The sequence below is a fragment of the Chiroxiphia lanceolata genome, chromosome Z (assembly GCF_009829145.1).
Source record: "Chiroxiphia lanceolata isolate bChiLan1 chromosome Z, bChiLan1.pri, whole genome shotgun sequence".
NCBI lineage: Eukaryota > Metazoa > Chordata > Aves > Passeriformes > Pipridae > Chiroxiphia > Chiroxiphia lanceolata.
Genome location: NC_045671.1, coordinates 63,916,273 through 63,939,216, shown reverse-complemented (window position 1 = coordinate 63,939,216; position 22,944 = coordinate 63,916,273). Strand labels below are relative to the sequence as shown.

At 38.5% G+C, this 22,944-nt stretch overlaps 1 protein-coding gene and 1 long non-coding RNA gene across 2 annotated transcripts in view; one reads left to right on the top strand and one right to left on the bottom strand.

Annotated features, from left to right (window-relative positions):
• The window catches only part of TEK (TEK receptor tyrosine kinase), a 37,113-nt gene extending 15,780 nt beyond the window's left edge, over positions 1 to 21,333 (bottom strand). The window contains exons 1-5 of the mRNA XM_032676781.1: positions 20,978 to 21,333; positions 10,082 to 10,393; positions 4,929 to 5,039; positions 1,493 to 1,645; positions 520 to 651 (exon numbers count right to left, since the gene is read on the bottom strand). Of these exons, the coding sequence (XP_032532672.1) occupies positions 520 to 651; positions 1,493 to 1,645; positions 4,929 to 5,039; positions 10,082 to 10,393; positions 20,978 to 21,029 (760 nt within the window). The 5' untranslated portion in view covers positions 21,030 to 21,333. The remainder of the gene's footprint in view (positions 1 to 519; positions 652 to 1,492; positions 1,646 to 4,928; positions 5,040 to 10,081; positions 10,394 to 20,977) is intronic.
• Positions 1 to 22,944, top strand: part of LOC116781168 — an 844,439-nt gene that overhangs the window by 525,591 nt on the left and 295,904 nt on the right. The gene's annotated exons all lie outside the window — the stretch shown is intronic.

Here is a 22,944-nt window from a genome sequence, read left to right as displayed (position 1 = left end):
CCTGTGAGCACATTAGCAGCTTCTTCAGAAGCAGCCAGGGAATCTCTAACATGTTTCCCAGTGCCAATGTATCCTTAAGATCTCCTATTCTGCCACGCATTTAGCAGTCAGTCGGTAGCACTGAGCATACTCATTTCAAGAGAATCACAGGACAGCCCCAGCTGGAAGTGACCTCGGAAGATCATGTGCTCCAGCCTTTTGTGAGACAAGGAGCCTAGAGACTAGAAGATATTGTCTAACATGTTGTCGTATTGATCAAGAAGTGTTGGAAATATAAATCTTCCCTAGCAAAATTATCTCTAATAAAAGAAGAGAGGGAGAAATTAAATCACAACCACAAGAGCAGCCTTACTAATTCAGGGTTCATCTCACTCAACTCTGTCCTGTCTCCAGCACCAGCTGAAAATACTACAGCTTTAGAGTAAAACAAGGCTACTCCATATGATGCTTCCCTCAATAATATGCCAGCTCCTGTTAGAACAAATTAATAAGCAGCCTCTGAAAGTATTATTTACTTACCTTTCTCACATGTTTTTCCCATAAAACCTGGAGGACAGATGCATTCCCCAGTATCTTCATGACAAATGCCATTGTTTGTGCAGGAAGGACAATGGGAGCTACAGGAAGGGCCCCATTTCTGAGCTTCACATCCTTTTTTTGGAAAAATATGACATATTTGTTGTCTTCTTAGTAATCCATCAAGTTGTAAAATTATTTTTAAGACAAACAGTAAAATACGTACAATTACAATCCATATAGAACCCCCATCCCCCAGCCAACTGGACCACTTTAATTAGTAAATTGGGAGTAGCTTCAAAATTCAAATTTGAGGCGCTACATTAATTCATTTGCAACTCCTAGAAGTATCCTGTGGATGTTATGTTACCATCATAAACATTTTCTCTATATTGTGAGATATTTGAACAGCTCTTTATTTTTTCATATAAATTTTATATTTCTATCCAAGTTAATAGAATACAGTTTTCTTTATATCTGATGAAAATGGACACAGCAGCATGAGCCTCAAGACATTTAGAATACTTAATAGAAAATATCCAAACTTGTCTTTTCATCCACTAGGAAATGAACCTTAAGAGCTAACTAAGGCTACGATAGTTTGTGAAGAAGATGATAAATCTTAAAATAAATAAGGTTTGAATATAGCCCACCATAGAAACAGGGAGACACAGTGGAGAATGACAGCCTTCATTCATACTCACTTGATGTTTAAAAAGCTGAGATACCAAAAAAAGAGCTAGCTCTCCTGGAAATAGCTAAGATGAATTGAACTTAAATCTGATGTTTTATTTTTCTCTCTGTATAAATCAATATCAGCTTGTACCAAAGATCCATGGGAAGAAGTTTCTTCTGACATAACCTGGTGGCAGTGTATGCTAGGAAAGATTTTAGCCCTTATTTGGGCACAATATTTCATTTCAGGTTCATGATGACTTTAAAAAAATAATCAACAGCACACATTAATGGAACTTACGTCTTACAATAAGCCTTGTGTAAGCAGTAGTAAAGAGGTTTCCTCCTATATATCTGGCAGAGTAAACCCCTGCATCGTGTGGTTGAACTTGAGGATAGGATACTTCCAGCTCCCCTGGCACTTCATGCCTGGGCACAGAGTGGATGAAGGAACCTGGAAAAGGAGCACACAGATATCATAGACAGAAGTCATTCATCCTCTACATGCAGAAGTCAGTTTGCATTGGTTACTGAAGAGGGATAGCTGGGATGGGCTTAGCAGCAGAATCAACTTATTAGTTATGAATTTTCTGGCAGCTCTTTAGCTATCTTAGTTTTTCATATTGAGAGGTGTGAGTAAAGAAGCAGCTAGATCTTGAGGAGATTTAGTATATGAAAGGGACAAACAACTTCACATTCAGCATTGCTAAGAGTCTAGTGGTTAAAATGTTCATTTGGTTTCTTGGTCTTTTCTGAGGTGAGGGGCAATGATCCATAAGGAGTTTAGGGTAGCTGGAGTTCAATAGCAAATGCCAACCAGGTCCAGTTTAGTCTGAGCAGCACAAAGACTTGCTGAGGAGACCAAAACAGAAAGAACTGAGCACAGCTTTATCTTTTCTTCCTAGATTTAACATGTTTCTGTCTCTTCTATTTTGGTTTGTTGTTTTGTTGTTGTGGTTTTTTTTTTTTTCACCAAAGGGCTTATCTGTGTTATTCTATAGTTGCTGCAGTTGATCATAAATGTTTGCTAAGTAAGGCAATAGCATTTGGTGTCCTCCCATCCTTCTGGGTGGAAATAATAACAACATTTGAACATTGATTACTGTCAAAGAGAAGCTGCATCCATTGAACTTCAGGACCTCTGGGAGTCCTTCCACTCCAGTCTGTTAGAGCAAAGCTGCTGCTGTCAGCTAATGCCAGGTCCATCCAGTTCTCACTAAAATACATGTGCATGCACTCATATACACTCTACAAATAAAGCCAACCAGCAGCAAACCCACAGAGCAGAACTGTGACTTAATGGGTACTGCATGTCCATACAGGACTCACTAAAATGGCTTGGGCTGGAAGGAACCATACGGATCATCTAGTTCAAACCCCCTGCCATGGGCAGGGACACCTTTCCCTAGATCAGGTTCCAGTGACTTACTATACTCACATACAGGAATTTCTTTCTAATATCTGATATAAACCCATCCTCTCTCAGATTAAAGCCATTCCCCCTTGTCCTGCCACTACATGCTCTTGTCAAAAGTGCCTCTCCAGCTTTCCTTCAACCCCTTTTAGGTACAGGAAGGCCACAATAAGGTCTCCCTGGGGACTTTTCTTCTCCAGGTTGCATAACCCCAACTTTCTCACATTAACAGCCCTGACAGACAGCCTGATCCTATTCTGACTTGCCAGCTAGAATGGCTGAATGACCATTAAACAGATGATATGCTCACAAATGTCCTTACCTTCTACATCCCCTTACAGTTACACTGAAAATGTAACACTTTTTTCATTTTTTTTCACCTTTCTGAAATATTTTAAAAGGTAAACAGCATCAAGCAGGACCTTTACTGTCTGTGATCATGAATATTATCATACTAGCAATCTGACTATAGTCAAATTTCAGACAGCCAAAAACATGAAACTTGGCTGGGGGATCATTACGAAAACAGCCAAAAGAGTGTAGGTCATTTCAGACCATGACAACACATGACAAGAGTTTTCCAAGAAAACAGGGTCAAATTAAGAGTACAAATGATGGAATGGATTTGTTTTGAAACTGTGAGGTTTTTTCTGGATATCTTTTGACTTACAAGCTGCGTAACAAACTTGATAGCAAAGCATTAAGAGAGGCATATGCTCACAGTCTGTTAGCAAGGCTTAATTTTTTATGGCTTATTTTCCAAGATGGCACATGTTAGGTTGATGTCTCAAAGAAACGCTGTTTAGAAGAACAATTTCATCCTCTAGACAGCCATCGTGAGGCCCTGTAAGGGGGAAGTAGTACTTTAAATTACTTAAATGAAAGACTGCAACAGCTACATATGGCAGGAGACGTATTTTGTCTTCTTTGCCAGCTGCTGTATCAGGAATTCTCAGGTATGTTGTTCCAGCAGCATCTCAGGTGAAAAATTTGACCTACTTTCCAGAGTCAGTTTGGGATTTTTGCCAAATTTCCAGATGGAATCCCAGTTATGGGAACACCATGATGTAAGCACTCCTGCTCCAGCATCTCATCTGGCTCTTGTATGAGAGAATGCTGACAGGAAATAACAAAATTTCCTAGAGACCCTGAAATGACAAGTGATGGTGAACTTTCCCCACTGTGCCTGGCATAGCTGAATCTCTGAAGAGCAAAGAAGGAGGTATTTATGTAACTCTACTTTGCATATTACCTTTTTAAAAGACACTTTTTATTTATTTTTGTCTTCCAGACTGTAGAAAAGTGCTCCAGGTAACCAGTAACTGAGGTTGAGGCTGACCCACTGCACTATTCTTTTACTAACATCCTTACTTCATCCTATTGTATTTACTCCCTGTTTCCTGGTAGCTTACTGTATGCTAAACTATCAGACAAATATGTTGTGCTTTCCACAACTATAATTTGTTGGGGTCTAACATTCTAATTAAATATGAAGGCACAGGGAGTTTTAGTGACCTATATATTCCTACATTTCTACAGGAGGTAGATAGCAAAGAACACACGTTTCCAAGTGTCAAGCAGGAGCAACACACAGCTGAACAGTGAATTACACGTGATTTAGGTCCCATGTTATACAGAAAAGTTGGTGTTATGAAAGCTGCAGCCTGACTAATTCTTGTAGTTGAATGAAATAAGGACAAAATTTTGTTTACAGTTTTTTTCTTTCTAATAGCAGACTACTAGTGATTAATTTCTTAGCCTGAAGAGTATCATAGAAGAAAAATGACCTCAAAAAGCCATTTGAGGAACGAAATGTATGACTTGAAAAGCGGTAGAAGTGCAAAGAAAGACACACAGGCTTCACAGTGGCACAGAAAAAAAAAAACAACAAAACAAACAAACAAAAAACCGCAAAAACCCCTCCCCCAAACCCCCAAAACAAACAAAACAAACAAACAAAAAAAACCAACCAAACAACAACAACAACAAAAAAAAAAACCAACAAAAAAAAACCCACAAAAACCAAAACAAAAGCTAAACCCAGGCAAATATATGAGGAGACGTATAAGGACATCAAAAAGGAAATTAAGAAACAAAGCAGAGGTATAAACAGAGGATTTGGTATTTTGGTGAAAGAGAAACAAATCAGATCAACGTATTGGACATTGCAAATGGCTCCCTTAGGAACATTAAATGTATGAGGAATTATGTCTGATACAGTTGCACAGCATGGGCAGCATCAGCAGTAACTTTAAAACAGTTACGTGGCACTTAGCTAAGACAATGATAGCAGGAAAGTGAAAAGATGAGAAAGACTGATTACCATTCTTGTAGATCACTGCATCTTCCTCTTTTGATGCCATTCTGATGAAGGAAATATTCACATGCTCTCCTTTATTTGCTGTAACAGTTAATGCCACTGGGTAGAATGAGGCTGAAAACAGAACAGAAGCATGTGGTAAATAGCAGTTATTGTCACTTTCTTCTCCCTGGCCTGAAAGCTGAGAATGGTTTGCAGCATGACCCGGACCCAGGTTTTGACATCTAAATTTCTTTAGAGCATAAACTGATTCTTTACCAGCATCAGCCTCAATCTATGTTTGGCAAAGACAGAGGAACTGCCTATATCCTGAAACAACAGATTGCCACTAGAACCTGGGGCATGAAAAAATAATGGGCTTTTGGCTGAGTAACTGGAAATACTTCATAACTAGGAGCTCCAACTGGCTGTAAAACACTTTCCCAAGTTTCTTGATCCCTTGAGACATTTTTAAAGCAGACTGGATAAAGTACTGGAAATTGTATTGTAGGGAACATGCTGTCATTGGCAAAAAAATACCTAGAGTGACTCAGTTCTTTTCTATTTAAGTTTTATGATGCAGGACTGTCAAAATAGTTCAGGAGATCACAATCATGCAGGGTCTGGAGAAGATGCATAGATAGAATAGGTTTGTGCTTGTTCACCATGCTCTCTGAAAATACAGAGTGTTGGCTTGCACTAAGAACCAAATGAAAAAAAAATAATATAGACAGGCAGTGGTACTTTTACCAAAATATTCTCAGCTGAAAGTGTGACTCAATTAAAATAAAAATTCTATGTGAGGAACTGTCTAGATCAGTGATATTTTTCAAATTTCCAGTGGAAAATTGAAATTCATTTTCCTGCTTAAACAGAAAGGTATTTCTACACATTTGTCTATAGTTCTTGATTAAACAAAAAAAAGAAAGCAATAGATAGAAGGATTTTCACAACATTCCTGCCTTTTCCTTATCATTACTCGTGGAAAAATATTCTCAGAAGATAATTGGAAAAGGGACAGAAAAATCTCAAGAAACAGTCTTTTTTAAACCGGTGAAATGGTGATTTTAATTACCATATTACTTTGAAACAAGTTAGAAGTCAAGGATGCTTCCTTTCATTTACTTTGAAAATTCCAAAGGAAAGTTATGAAGTGTTTTGAGGACAAATTCAGGTTTTCAGTTCATTTTTAGCTCTGAGTGTTTATGCCATACTGCTGTTGATATGTTATATGGGGAAAAAACTCTTCTTAGGTGAAGTTGACTTCCAAATTTTTCAGCTCTTTACCTGAGTAAGAATTGTTGCACCTTTGTACTTCCCCTTTTAGAGCACTCAGGAGAGTGAGGCATTGATTTGCACCAGTCCCTTTGCTCTTTCTATTTTTGAAGCTGTTTAGCCTTAAGAGTTCCTCCTGTGCAAGTTCCTCTCAGATAAGTCAATCTGTTTCTCCTTTTGCTGCCACCTGCCTCCCCAACAAGGTGAGTGGCACCTTTCCAACAGGAAGACCCCCCTGATCTTCAGCTGGAAGAAGAGCATTCATATTCCTAGTCATCTCTGCACTTGCACAGGTTCCATTTCTGTTAAAGTTGCATTTATTTCACAGCAAATAATTTGTTTAAGGAACACATATACAAGTAAGTATGAACTGTCAGACAACTTATTCATCAAAAATTGCCTTTTATCTATAATCGTGCCTCCTTTTTTTGGTTATTTTTTACCAAGCTGTTGATAAAGTATTCTTTGATTCACAACAACGGAAATGCAGAAAACAAATTTGGACTCTGTGGCCAAAATTTGGTGGCAAAGAAATACACAGAGGTAGGATCAGAAAGCAGAGAAAAAAATTATGAACTAACTTTCTGCCATATATTATATACAATAGAGCTGTAAAAAATGAGCAGATAAATCAAGGTTTGTATGAGGCTGAACTCATGTTAGTACCTCCATGATACTATTCTGTAAAATCTGAGGAGTTAAAAAAGGATAATATTCTTGAAATATATGAGAAAAGAACAATTTATTACTTCCATTTCAGAATGGAATTTTAATTAAAAATCAAAATGTTTCTGTTATGTGATGTAAAATTAAAGAAAGAAAATCTGAGCAAGAAAACATTTTTATCAGCCCAAGCCAGCTTCTCTTCCAGAATATTATTTCCTTGAAATTTTTGACATTTTAATGTTTTATTTATGATTAGAAATAAGACAACTATTGAAAACTCACAATTCTTTGCAGAATGGAATTTCCATCCCCTGTACAGTTCTACTGTTTATGCTCTGAGCCTCTGCCACATGTTTTCATTCCTTTGTAAATGATATACAATTGATTTCAGCAGGACTCTTCCTGTTTGATATTAAGTACATGCATGAGAATCTATTGAGAATTTGTCATTTTATCTAGACACTGGTATCTGCACTTATATCTTAAAGAAATAGAGAATTCTAACAGAAAATAATGAAATAAGATCTCATAAGAAACAGGCAAACAAAAACTTCAAGCAATCCCAACTTACTGTCAGCTCCCAAGTTAGAAGTTATTTATTAATAACAAATGCATAGTGATAATTATTAGCTACATAAGAAAAAAAAATTCAATAGCTTTCACAAAAATAAATTGTTAGTTACAAATGATCCTAAGGGATTTAGTTGCAGTGTTTTTTGGACCAAATTTAGTGAGGCAATACCAATTGTTTTAACAAGATATTACACTTTTGTATTCCTATTTTTTTTTTCTTTGCATTTGGTTAGGCTTAACAAAAACACTTTTTCTTCAGGGTATTGTTGCAGTGGAAAGAAATGCACACTCCCTGTTGGGCTGAGTTCCAACATATTTTTAGATTGTGACTTGTATTACACAATTTCACATCTCAAGTGTGCCAATGCCTTATAGAGACATAATGAACTGAGCTGCAGGACAAGTGCCATAATGCTCTGTTGCTAGCGTTTCCATTATTGTCTCTTTTCCCACTCTATGCCTGAGTTTCTGTGGGAAAAATACAATCATAACGCATGAAAATAAACATTTATTGTGTAGAGAAATTGCATAAATTATATTTGACTAGATGGACAACAGGCTATTCTCTATAGTGTTCTATTCTATATATATGTACTGTATGCAGTATAAGCACCACTCCCCATGAAAAGATAAAGCATAAACTTTTCCCTCTCATTGTGTGTATGAATATTATGGGTAATCATAATGACTGAGTATAAAGAATTCAGGAGAATAGACTTGTTACTTTCAAAATAGCAGATGTGTAGAATAAATTTGGAAAATGAACCTGTTACTGTTACATATTTTACACCAAAAATCCTCACTTTGTCTTCATACCTTACAATACGTATATAATCAGGCAGATGGCAGTTCCCACTAGTTCAGTGGGGCTAACCAAATGATTAGCACTTAGTGAGTGTTTCAGCAACTTCTTGCCCTGAGGATGCAAAACAGTGGCTGGATTATCAGAAGTGCTCCTTCTTCCCATGATTTTTTTTGTGTCCCTAATGGGAAACTGCAAATTTCAACTCTTGCTCAATTTTTGCTGTTGAAAAACGCATTCTGCCTTTAAAAATTATACAGACAACAACAGTAAAGTGGAAAAAGGTCTGTTTTCCAGTTACCAATGCTTTGCCAAACTTCACAGTCCTTTCTTGACTTCTTCCTCTTTCTGTGCACTTTAATAGCTTTGAGGATTTCTGATGCACCTCTTCCTCACCCATCTAATCTGATTAGATTATACACCTTCACTGAGGATTTGCTAGTTCAAATTTTGCTAGTGAAAACTTTTGCAGAGAAAATCTGAGAAATAGATTCAAACCCAGAAATGAATCAAAGAAACCTATCAACTGCTGGTGTGAATGTTACTTCTAGTTAGAACAACTTCTGCCACATAAGAAGCTTTCAAAGTTTGATTACTTAAAAGTCTCTGCTTCTAGGTCCACAGATACCCGGTGCAAAGAACTGATTGATTCAGAAGACATTCTTTCACCCATGCATGTTGTTCTACAACAGAACAGCCAGAAATGTGTTTAGCTCACTGGCAGTCTGCCACAGGCAAGGTCACATATTGACTTTCCATGGACTGTTATCTTATCTCCTCCTCACTGCAGCCTCCTTTGAAACAATGGAGTTGTCAGTCTGCGTCTGCAGAGCTTTCTTGGTGACCAATCCAAAGCCTTCAAAGACCACATTTGGTCAGAGAAAACATAAGCCAAAGAAAAATGCACCTTTCTTCCAACATACCCATGTTCAAAGAAATAAATAGAAGCTAGCTGCAGCTCTGACAAATCAAAGTACCTCCTTTTATAAATTTACTGTCTAATTCCAGGAGATATCAACAACAAAAATTGGTCTTACTAAAACCTTACAAAGAAAGATTAAAAGTGTAAAGTCACCTGACTAACCAGCCACCATGGCACAAAACATTAGTAGCACAATAAAATCTACAAAAAATCAGTCACAGTTTTGAGAACTTGATGTGCTGTAGAAAATGACCCAAAATTGCTTTTACTTTTCTGTAGTTTATGGTGATCTCTGCTTAGAACCTTGTCCCAGATGTCTTATGAGGTCCAGAAGCAAGAGAAATTTTGCACATAAAAAATTGTAATTTACAGGTAGTGTGCTGGACCTGGGAAACCCCACCTTTTCATCTGACTATCTCCCTTGCTTTTTCTACCATGCATAGCCTTAAAACTGAAATCAAGTGAATAGTGAAATCTGTAGTGGATTTTTGCAAATAACTCTCTTAGATTTTGTAAAACTTCTCTGGAGTTTCTTTCCAGTGTTGAGATGGATCCTTTTTTTTTGTTTTACAGTGACACAGAATGTGCAGATCCAATGTTGCTGACCTTAGGCAAGGTAATTATTTTCTAGGCTTAGGTACCTATTTATTTAGAAAAATAGAATAGTGATGTTTAGTTATCTGCATTTCAGACATATCAAGATTTTAAAATAGAAGCTCGCTTAGGAATCACGGGTTAGGGATGTGAAAAACCCACTGCAGGAACTGCCATATGCTATTCCATGGGGTCAGTGAGGCCAGTACTTACCTTATTTGACGACTGACTTTGTGTTCCTGGCAGTAGCCAGATACAGGCAGAATACCTGTCATGTCTGACTAACTTCCACAAGGAAATGACTAGCACCTAGTATCAACCAGTTATCTGGCCACCATACAGTACCTTGCAGTGGCATCTTCATGGTGTGTATCCTTGTCACCTCATCCTTGAGTTTCCCTTCACAGTAATATGCTCCGATAGTTTCCCTGGCCTGTTCCCTCTTCCACACCACTGTTTTGGCTGCTGCTCTCTTTGAATCTTCATTAACTTCCAGTGGTTCCCGGTGCTGGTTTGTCACATCCTCCTGGTCTCGGTCGATTGTGATAGACTCACGGGAACGCCATTTGGAATTGATACATATCAGTGATGTCTCGGAGTTGCCCACCAGAGGGAAGGAATTGATGAGTATGAGGTCCAGTGCTGCTTCCACTTTACCTAATGAAAAAAGCATCAAACAAACAAACAAAAAAAATTACTGCAGACTTCGAGTATGTGGACAATCAAAGCACCAGGTAAAGTGTTTCACCCTGTACTCAAGGTTTCTCTGTCTGGTGTCCTGCACAGCTCTTGAGCAAAACAAGAAGAACATAGATGAACTGGCTACACTGTAGCAGACGATTCTGCTACACTGGCATTAGCATTTACTTTTTATGACACAAACAGGCAGAGTTTGTTCTTCTCATAAAAGGCAGTAAGTCTTGCAAATATGTAGAATTTTTTTCAAGAGCTGTTGCAGAAGCCCAAAGAAAACCATGGGTTGCAGGAGCAGATAGATCTGTGTTTATTTAGACATGCACATAAATACCTCAATGCTTTGCTGGTGGCAGGGGCAGCAGATGATAAGGTTGTCAGTTTAATAGTGTTTCTTTCGTGTCTTTTACATGGGTTTAATACGTATGAATTGATGTAAAGCAGTTATGTCTTTCAGTTATAGGAGCTGATAATACTTGCAGCATGTAGTGGGTTTTTTCACCTGTTTTATGAATTTGAACTAATGATTTTATAGTCAATCACATGGTAACCATTTGAAGCCCTAACAGACAGTGGCAAGAACCGTGGCACAAAGCAACTTTCTCAAAAACAAAGAGCAAGTCAGCAACACCAGTTGAGTGAGGTTAGTTTTAAATCACTCTAAATTACTCCCTTTGATTTATAGAACTTCCAGAAATACATGGAGATGGAAGACCTTCAAAAATGATAGATACAAGCCTAATCAAAACAGCCACTGGCAGAGTGCTACAGTTTTAGTTGTTTAAATGCAAATAACTGGAGGGAAATACAGTTCTTCTATAATGAACAATTGGCAAATAATAGGCGTTTCCCTTTATTTTTGAAATTCAGGGTAAGGAGAAGGGAAACAGTAACATTTTTTCCAGCTGAAACAGGAAGAATAATTGATTTCTTTTATTCATCACATCTATTTTCCTGCTTTGGATACAAGTGTATTTTGTATTTACACAGAGAAACCTAATATTTAATGCCACTCAGCTTCCAAATGTTTCTCTGATGGGAAGGAAGGGGTATAGTCTTAGATAAGGGAGGTCAAAAGGTCTTAGTGCTGACTGCAGTCTTTGCGTGTGTCTCTGCAGTGCTCTGGGCCAAGGGAGGAGGTCCTCCTCTGCTTTCAATGCAAGCAACCACTCTGGGGACTGAAGTATCTTGACAGCACATTGACACTCACCACACCCAACCAGTCTTCCACAGCCACCACCCTTTCATGTGCCAGCCCAGATAGCTTGCAGTTACATAATGGAGAAAGGAAACCTTCTGGAAAGGATGCAATGGCCATTAAAGTAAATACTACATAAAGGTGCGGGTCAGCAAAGTCAGTTTGTCCTGCTGCACATCGCAAACCTAAATCCTTTGAATGAAGTTAAAGAGATATGTGATAGAAATTAGGCCAGACTCATCAATTTTATAGGGCATTTATCTCAAGGCACTTAGTTTTGCATGGGGAACATTTGTACTCTTACTATGGGTCTGATGCATCAGCTGAAGGCAGACACAGTTCATCAATCACCAGCACTGAGAGCAGCTTCAGTTTATATCAGCAAGGATCACATGCCATGTAGACATATTCTTAAAGCCATAAATTGCAAGATCCTGATTTCTGCAAACTTTCATGAAACTCAGAACCAAATTTGCATCCAAATTCCATGACTTGATATAATTATCTGTGTTGAGGTCAGGTAGAGTGTTAGAGATCAGAACTGGAATATTTTGATGTTTCTGCCTAGCATCCACAGGTCACAGAGTGCCCTTCCAATTTGTCTTTCCGATACAGAGGTATGGACCCAAGGGGCCGGGGGCCTTCAGAGGATATCTGCTCATCCAGGGCTTACGTTCCATTTTCTCTAGCATTTCTCTGTTCCTCTGGCTTCCAATAAAGATTGAAAGGTAAAAATAACACCTTTTCCCTCCTCTGCATCTCAGCCTTTTAATACATTGAGAAAAAGCAGCAGGAGAAGTCTGAATTTTGAGGACTAGCTTTCATGCTGCCTTTGATCCATATGCAAGACAAAGTGAAACAATATCCAATCAGATTCAGGCACACCTCTTTCCTTGTAGTAATACAAATCGTGTAATAAAGGTGTAGATCAATCAAAAGTCAGACTCACTGCTTATCTATACTTGTGAATATTCTGAATGAATCAAAATCTAACCACTGGTAAATGGCTAGTGTTCTGATTCTCTGTCTAAATATAGGTGGTTTTTTGTCATATTAAACAGTGTAGGGTAACCTAGCCACCTGACTGAGGTAGAAGGAACATGCACAGAGTTTCATGTCTTCCCAGAAAAGCACTAGAAGGCTTTTCTGCCTCCAAAGTGAATTTATATCTGTGCATAAGTATGGAACTATATGCCATGCATGGTTTTGCAGCTAAAACTTCACAGCTGGAATACATTAAAATAAAAGCTAAAATATATCCAAATGAAAATTTTGCACTAAGAAAAGCTATGTTTTAGGTGTAATTTGGGGAAACAAACAAACAAACAAACAAAAACCAAACAAAAAACCAACAGCACCCTAGCAGACTAAGGCCTTGGAGTTGATAGGAAGGCTTTATGGTAATGCAACTTAAACTAACCCAACAGTACCTACTAAAAAGGAATTTGCCTAGTCTGGCAAAAGTTAGGCAAATCATGTCCCTGATGTTAATAAAGACTTCAAGTATATAAGGACCACATAAAGACAACAGGATTTAGCTCCCTGAGAAAAGCATGAAAAATACAGACAGGAAACACACTGCTTCTTAGCAGGGACAATCCTCTGTGCTGCCTTGAAAAAGTTCTTTGACTCCTGCCCTGGTCCTTGAAGAACTGACCTTATCAGGAAGTCAATTTGCTGCGTGTGCAAATAGATTTTGAGAAGAGAAAGCACTTGCAAAAGGCCCAAGCTGTAAATGGGAGATATCATGCAAGGAAGACTCATTGCCCTGTATTTATGACACTCACTCATAGTGGTGCAGTGCTTTCAGCTTTTCCAGCATGGAGAAAATGGCATTCTCGAAAACAGTAAGTTTAAATAACAGCACTATAGCCCAGACAGCAAAATAAATGAAGGGAAACAAGTCCCTCTTAGCCCATTCTTAATTACAAGATTGTCCTCTCTCTCTTGCTGTCTTGTGAGATACTCAGCTGTATCTTTCATAACTTCTCTAGTACAAATTTCTGCACTCACAGCTCAGAAAGCCAACCCTACCCTGGACTGCATCAAAAGAAGCATAGCCAGCAGGTCAAGGGTGATGATTCTGCCCCTCAACTTTTGTGAGACTTCACCTGGAGTGCTGCATCCAGCTCTGGGGTCACCAGCATGAAATGGACATGGACCTGTAGAAGCATGTCCAGAGTGGGACCACCAAGATGATGGAGGGTTGGAACACTTCTCCCATGAAGAAAGGCTGAGCAGGTTCGTACTGTTCACCCTGGAGAAGAGAAGACTCCAGGGAGATATTGTAGCAACCTTCCAGTTCCTAAAGGGGCTACAAGATAGTTGGAGAGGGCCTTTTGTCAAGGGCATGTCAAGACACAATTCTACTCAAAGAGCAAGAAAGTTTCCGATAAAGATTAAAATATTGCTTCTGTGTATCAGAATTGGTGCCAGACACTAGAGTTTGTGAGAAAATGGGGCAATTTTGAGCTGACATAGTTTTATGCCAGAGATGAGTACCCACAGCAAGAAAAGTGTTATGATTTGTTCTTTCATCTCAGAGAGTCCCTGCTCATATACTTCCAGATTTACACTGTTAACCCTTGTCTTGTTCCCATGAAAACATGGGAATATTCTAGGTGTTTTCTATATAATGTGATGGCTTTGCAAAGTTGCCTGTTATTTGGAAAAATGTTCAACACCGGAAAGCTTAACACTTCTCTACCATAGCAAGCAGCCAGAGTGGTTAGCTCCATCACAGGATAACCATACTCCACTGCACTTCAAAAAACACATAAGATGGACACAGGTCGTATTTGCAAGGTGTCTTGAGAATGCAAAGTTCTGAGTAAAAGTTTTAGGTGTTAGTATCAAGTAGAAGTGGAAACAAAGAAATTGTTTAGACATTACACATCTAATGTATTTATTTTTCCTGATATTTGTAGAGCTTTATTATTAATTGCTTGAAGTGACTCTAAGATGGAAGTCTTTCACTTGGCACTATGTGCGTATCAGAGGAAAAAGAAGACCTGTTGTAAGAGGTAAGCAGAAAGATTGATACTTTTAATGTACTAATTACTCAAGAGAGGAGGAGAGGGCAGAAAATTCTAGTAAATTCCATCCCATTTTTCATGAGTGAAACAAAGCAAATAAAAGGTGATATAATAGGTAATGTTTTGGTAGTTTGTTTTTTTTTTTTTCTTAACAGTATTGCTTGTAACACAAATTATTTCTGCTTTTAAGTGTCTGGGAATATGAATGTAAAATATATAGATAATATACTAGCAGGGAAAAAATAGAATCTACGCTTAGTTTTGGTGTTATGCTGGAAGAGAAACAGTCAGTTGCACATGACACTCACGGCAAGATTTAAAACTCATTTAGAGACCAGTGAAAACATATGTCCCAAATTGTAAAGACATTGACCTTTTTCCCTTCAAGTTTCTTAAACAACACCAAACACTCCCTGTGCTTGAAAGAAAAAGGTTTTGATTTAGGACAAACCTAACTTGCTAAATAGCCTACCTCTCAGTATTTCCGATAAAACTATTTTTTCGTCCATATAAAGAATCTCACTGTTTGTATCTTACATGATGCCACCAAGCAGCTGTGGGATGGTTCACAGTTGAAATATAAAGACCTCTTGCCTTTAGAAATAGAGCACTGTTGTGGAGAGAAGATATTGTGAAACTATTAAAAGATGAAAAATTAGTGACAGAAAATCACTTTTCCACTTAGTAGCAGTTGGAAGACCAGAGCACAAGTGTGAAAAATAAAATAGTTTGTCAAAGCCACTAGGGCTGCCTATCCGGGAATCTGCTTTTCTGCCTTTCTGTACACCTGGAGCAGCTGAAGGAAATGCAACTGCCCTGTTGTTCTCTCTACGTCGGTTGTTTCATAACCAATCAAAGCAATCTTTTAAGATGAAAAAGCTAGAAAAGAAACACTGCTGCAGCTTGGCTGGGGTTTTCCTAGGGAGGGTGCCTAAGTGTGTGTGCGTAATAACCAAATAACCAAATAACCAATAGAAAGATACTTTCTTGTGATTTGTGCTTAGACTTGGTTGACCACAAGCAAGTAAAGTGCAAAACAACCTATCAACAGAAATGGCTTGTTGAACAACCAGCCTACAATATGGTAGGTAATGCTGAAAAAGAATGAGGAATGTGGAAAAGCTTGAGTAGAACAAGTCTGTAGTTCAGGTGCATCTGGTTGGATTTGGAGCCAGCCAAATATGGGTGCTACCATCTAGAAAGTGTTTGCACACCAAAATACATTTGTCCATAGCAAGGCTGGTCCTTGTAAGCTGCCTTATGAAGCTACTAGTTATACTGCAGATGTGTATGTTTGTTGTATATGGGCATGTGCCAAGCTGGAGTAAGCAAAATAACACAGGTAAACCACTAGTCTTCATAGGATATATCAGTGCATACAACATGCACAAGGTTAGCTGTCTGGAAGTGCCTGTGAGTGTTGACTTCTGGAAGGACATACTCTGATGCACCTCTGCCTTTACAGTAGTGTACCCTTCCTTTGCCATTTACTGATTTTTCTGAGTGAAGTGGTGGCAGATATTTCTGGTGCTGAGCACACTTTGTGACTAAGGAGTCTAAAGTCCCTGACCAGTAGCAGGTCTTTGATGTACAACCAGGAAATAACACGGGGGAAAATCACCAGCACAATCAAAAGTGCAGTTCGAACTGCACTGTTAAGGGAGACTTGATCTCTGAAGGAGAAATTAACCAAGACACTTCATTAGACCGGCTGGTAGTGCAAAAAGTAAATAAATACCAGGCAAACAAAATACCAGCCTTGAAGTAAGAAGTTTACATTTCTGAATACAGAAATGCTATTTCTGAATCTGTCTTTTGAAAATCCTTTCAGAACTTAGTAAATGCCTAATATCTTTATATTCTAAAGGGTTTATCATTTCCTAATGATGAATTACAAAAAGAATTTTAATAGATTTTTTACTTCTTTATTATATGAACCTTGCTTAACAGTTGGAGAACAGTTATCAAAACTGAACCCTAAAAAACAATCAGCATTTTAAACTCTTTGCAGGAAAGTCTCTAGTTCAGACATGGTGGTTCTTTGCTCTATATCTCCACTGAAACTTCAGTGAAACAGCATCCTAAATATTATCTACTGGCACACGGTAGAGACTGTCTTTGGAGGACAGTTCTTCATTGCAGTTTCTGTAAGATTTTCAAGATTTTTCAAATAGATCTTGCATCTGAACATGGAAACACATCTCACACAAGTAGTAGGTGCATTCATTTTTGGTTCACTTCTCCTATGCCTACCCAACACCCTTCATAACACAATGACTTCTTGGTCTTCCACAGAAAGTTGAACAGGGGTTTTGTGTGTTTAATAGATGAGTCTAGACCAAGCAGGCTCAAGTCTCTGTGATCTTAAACTAAATATCTCGGATATTAAATCTAGATCAGGGGTCCAGCCTAGGTAATTCTCATTGGGAGCATGTGAAGGCCCAACAGTATCTCTGTCCCCTGCCCTAAAGCCAGCTGCTCAGTGACAATCAGTTTCTCTGACTTTTATGTTCCCTTTTGTACACTAAAGCCTTCCAGATAAAAATCCTGTGGGTATCAGAAAATCTCTGCAAAACACTACAACTTCATTTTTCCCTTGAAATGAACATTCAGCAAAAAAATTAATCCATCCAACCATCTAAATTATGACCAAATACCAAACCAATATATGTGTATATATATAGAGAGATAGAGATATGAAAATTTTATCTAAAACAATTGCACATGTTAACACTTATGAAAGTAGTGTGATTTCATTTCATCCTTTCAGATTTGATTCCTCTGGGTCTGACGTAATGCCTTTTAACTCCTGACTATTCCCAGCTGTTGAAATGACTTTTGGGAACAGCAGCTTTCTGAGAGCAACTCTACCTCTCACTAGGTCTGAACCAGGCACAGTATGGCAGGCAGAGGTAATTGCTGGGTCTCACAGATCAAATACACTTCAGGAACAAAGAATGAAATTAGGTTTAAATTTCTCTTGTAATTCACATTAGTAGTTTGGTAATTTAGGTGTCAGAAAGGTTGTACATCAGTGTAATGTCTAGTCATGTTATGAATACCAGATATTAAAACCTCCTAGTCATACTTATGAAATACCTGATATTAAAAGGTCAAAGGCAGTTTGCCTCCATTGCTTTGGCTGTGGAAGCTCAAAACCCCAGTCCTGCAGCTGTAGGACAGACTGAAGTTCAGGTGCCATTTTGATCTGACAACAGCCTATTTGAAGATGCCCACACAGACCTAATCCCTTTATTATGGGAAGAATGATATTCATGTTCACTGTCACAGGCATGCATTAGCTAGAGGTTAATACAGGTTTTCTTTTGGTCAAGCTTCACAAGAGGAAAAAAAGTTTTGAACCAGAATTGTTACAACTTTCCAGTCCAACTGAAAATTTTGACTTGTCATTTTTAAAAGCCTACAGCATTATGAAGGTGCTTGTATGTCTGGTAATGTCTATTAAAAACTGTTCAATTTTCTACATGTGAAAATGAGTTATATAATATTGGTAACAATTTGGGATTTTTTTCACAACACCTACTGATCCCAAAGAAAATACAACCATCAACAGGGTGATAAAGAGCTACCACTGAATGCCACTGCACTGACTTACTATGCTGTTACCTTTTCTTAAAAGTCTAATATAATCTTTAAAGTCTTTTACCATATATGGTTCCAAAGCTAAATCAGAAGAAAAAAATTAAAAAATCCAACTGGATCTAAGATTATCGGTACGGTAAAGCTGTAGCACAGAAGATTCTGTCTGTCTTGGAGAACAGAGGCGTTTGGCGATAGATTTGTCTTCTGCCAGAATTAGTCAAAGAAATGTTCTTGAAACTGACAGTAATTATTGCCGGTTTTCACAAATTCTTTACTGCTAGTGGTCATCTTGCTAAAATAAGGCTCACACACGAACATTTCTGAGAGCTCACTGTGAGAAGTTCCAAACAGATTTCCAGATGATCTGAGGGTGTCAAAGGCATGTCTGAGGTGAAAGACAAGTAAGTTGCTACACTCCTTTCTTGCTTCCAGGGGAATAAGTGAGTCTGCAGCTATTCTTTGGTCAGAACTTAACTTAGCCATGACCTTGGCGTTTGAACCCATATTTCAGGAGAGATGTAGGATCATTTTGCTACTCCAAAATGTTGACTGGAGTATAATCAACCAAAAGAAAAAACATGTGGTGATACTAAGTCTAGTTTAAAGAATCCCAACAGGATTAAATTTAACCCCTTGTCAGTTTAATTGAACATTGGCTATAGCATATACACTGCAAAAGTGAGCATTTGTGTGTATTTTGAACACCGCCTTCCAAATTGGATCGTTAGCTCTAGTTGCAAATGGAGTACTGCTATTAAAAATAAAAGACACTAAATCAAAGGCCATTTCTCGTAATGAGAGCCAAGGCAGTGCTTTTCACCTTGGAAAAGGGTGGAGTGGATTTTGTGCCTACCCAGCAACACACCCAGAGAAGCCCAGAGTCATCAGGGATAAGGTTAAGCCAGTTCACTGTCTGTGCTGAGTGTAAAGCCTCCCCTGCTCAGGGAATGTCAATCCTGCTTTCCTGAACTCCGCCTGCAGTATCTAGAGGAAAGCGGGCTTGCATTGTCTTCCACTGCTCGCCCCAGGAAACATGATATCATTCTCAAACAAAAGCGGGAAAGCTGACAGATCTATTGAGATGGGTGTGACTACAGCACACACCTCGCTGGTTAGCCCTTGTGGAAAATGCAGTAACTGGCAACTCTTCGGTGCTGAGCTGTCTGTGCTCTCCACATTTTTGCAGCTAATCCCTGCAGATGGCTTTTGTTTCTCCTATACTTGTGACTTAAAGAACGATGTTTGCTTCCTGTGTCAATTAGGTACGTGTCACCATGCAGAGAAACAGGAGAGACAAGGGAAAACAGTTGGAGTAACTGGACTTTCTTTTCCTCTCCATCCATAATGCTTACAGCACCAGATATCTCCTAAAAGTGTAGAGCTGGAAGTGATCAGAGGGCTAAATAGGTTGAACTGATGGGCAGCTAAACAATCAAGGAACCGAAGCCACAGAAGAGGGATTGGTAAAAAAACATGCAGCCTATTACAGCAATTGCTAGATAAGAATATTTCCAAACATGATCTCAAGAGATTACAAACACTTTTTTTTTGTCTGCATTAATCCCTAGCCTTTTATAGATGACAAAAGTAACATCTCAGACTCATACTTTTACTGTTAACAGCTGTTAACATACTGCTAATCAAGAAGGTCTGGGAAGTGTAAAGCAAATAAAAAGCAAGTTGCATGGCAATGAGGAATTCTGCCTTTTCTTGGTACTTTCTTGTTTTCATTGCAGCTCAATTTGAAGTTTTATAGCACATTATATTTTTACTGTGAGATGGAATGGAACAACCTATGCATATCTCAATTAAATGGTTAGGAGTGTGTTAAGAGTCTAAGGTTGCCTTGAGTTGTGTTCTGCTTTTTTACAGAAAGATTGTTACAGAAGAAACTGTCTAGAAAATCAAAATGAGGATTGTAAAAGCAATACTCAAATGCTGAGAAACCACAAGTTTGATGTCAAGAGTGCAGTCTTCCTCAGGACTCTGCGTGTGATAGGTTCAGCAAAGTATCTCTGACATTAATGCTACAAATACTGTAAACTAAATTTGCATTAGTATAACCTTCGTGTTTCTGCAGATATCTTTTATGACTGACTTCTGACTTGCTGAACTCATGATGTTTGCTGATAATATTGAATCACTGTTTAATTGTGTTTGAAGTGTTTTTAATTGATCTTGTATAATGTGCACTTTTTTCCTCTTTCATCTGCTGACTTTCATCTAAATTCCAGTTGTGGAATCTTATCTAAAATCAGATACTGGAATACCTAGACACATCAATAGCATGGCTAGTTCATAAAGTCAGCCACAGAAAAAGGTGACATTTAATCTGTGTTTAGAACAGATTTCTTAGGGAGAGACGCCAATGATTTCAAAGTTATGATCTGTATGAAAAAGTCAATAACATTAGACAGAAAAGAAACCTTGTTACAACATGAGTATGTGTCAACAAATGACTTCAACAGTTAAAAGCATAGCACTGTGTTCCACATGTAGCTAAATCATCCCCAATAGCTTGGCCACAGTCCTGCCCTCACTCACAGTGAGGGCTCTGCACAGAGAGAAGTGGACTCACTGAAACAAGCATAAGCACTTAAATCAGTGAAGTGCTGGAGTAAAGGGTAGAGAGTCATGCGTTTCACCTGCACACTGTGTAAGAAACAAAAAAGACATGACAGATCCACTACAGCTGCTAAAGCCAAGGCTTACCTGAAATCAACAGGCTGAATCCATAGAGAACTAGGTGTGCTAGAGGGTCCATGCTTTCCAAAATATATCCATCCAGTTCTTGCAGTCGCTCATGGAGTATCCTTTTCTCGGGGTAGACCTTTACCAGTTCCTCCTGTGCTGCATGGTACACTGTTTACAAGTCACAGGCAAGAAATCAGAGCACTGGCGCAGGCTGGAACAGTCTCATTGCCGTCTGAGTACAGGGAGTTTAAGTTCCTTTTTCCTGTTTCCTTTGTAGATTAGGATGGGAAAGGCAGGATCTTAAAGGCATTTTTGTATCAGTAGGACTGCAGGGCAGTGTAAATCCCATCCATCCAGCAATACATCAAAACAATTATCTGGAGCTGCTGGAGAAACAGGGGAGTGCTGTTGGTCACAGTCAGCAGAATAGGAACTATGATGGAATCCTCCAGTAGGCGGGAGAGTGCGAGAAAAAGGTCCTCCACCTAGGTCCAGTAGGTGTAAAGTGTTATTATCCCCTTCTCAAAGTCTGCTAACTTCTCAGGATGCTATCATCTTTTCCCCTATTTATTTAATCCATGTGTAAGCTGCTGGCTGCAATGCATTTCTGCACACAATAAGGAAAATATGAAGCAAACAGTAACAAAACAGCCAGCTGAATCCAGTATAGACCAAAGCCATCCAATCCATCAAACTGCTCTGTTAGTTCATGTGTTTTACTGGAAACAATTTTTCTTTACATTCGACAATTGGAAACAGACTGAAAACTTGTTGCAATAATAAATCACACACAGAGCTATTATTACTACAGTGGGATTAAAATGCCCACATCACTTAGGGAGGTCTCAGAAGCTAAAAGAAAACATAAGGAAAAATACAAAGAAAAACACATAAAAAATTAAATAAGTGGAAAGGCAGCACTCAGATGTATAATCAGAATTGGAAATAAAGAGTAACCTTATTTAGCCCTTGACTAACCATGATCCGTGACAATATAGCATTTGAAAGCCCCACAGTTCTGCCAAGATGCTAACACACAGAATTACTTACATGGAAGTATAGAAAAGGGAATGTTCAGCATAACCTTGGAAATGGGGTATGGCTTGATCCTACTTTGATTTAATATATTTTTAGCCTTTGATTTTAGTGTGGATTTCACAAAGGAAGTCCTTTACACCCAAGATCTTTTGCCATGTGGACAGGATGGTGTCACACATCTACCACAGGAGATGTCAAGGCAGAAACCCAGAGTTCTTCCTTATGTGTTCCTTATGTGTGCCACCCCGTCCTCAATGTAAACAAAAGCCAAAACAAGCAGGAACTTACACTGAAAATATCCTCTGTTTGGAAAAACACAGTGTGAGGTCCAAACACTAATGAAACTCTTTTTTGATGCTTAAAGGAGGCAGAATATAAGATATTTCTCTGGTCTGATTTCAGACTAAAATACACATATGTATTTTGTCCATCTTAGATTTTGGAGAACACCTACTCCACTTCTACTCTTAGGCATGAAGCAGCAGTGATTACTCATGCTCCAATTGCCACTTAGCCTTTATAAGCCTGCTGGTATTGGTCCCTCTAATATCAGAATACTTAGTGCATTACCAGATACTAAGTATTATCATGTTTTCTATCTAGTGGATAACTCTGTTTTGTTGTTCATTTAATTTTAGTTAGCCTATCCTTGCATTTTTATTTTTTTTAATGTCTTTCAATTTGCTGAGGGATAGAGAGCAGGAGAGGGTAAGGGAAGAAGGTGTTAAACAACTTCAGTCAAGGCTGTGGTTCTCCAGATTGTAGGATTGTAGGATTAGGGGTGTTTTTAAACTTTTCATTTAAATCTCACTTCCCTGGGTGTAAAGAGGTCAATGAGGAGAAATGTATCATGTCTCTGTTTGAAATGCATCTAAATGCAGAGCAATGCATGCAGGCTGCTGCTGATACTGATTTTGCAGTTTGCATAATGGGACAGGTCAGCTGTT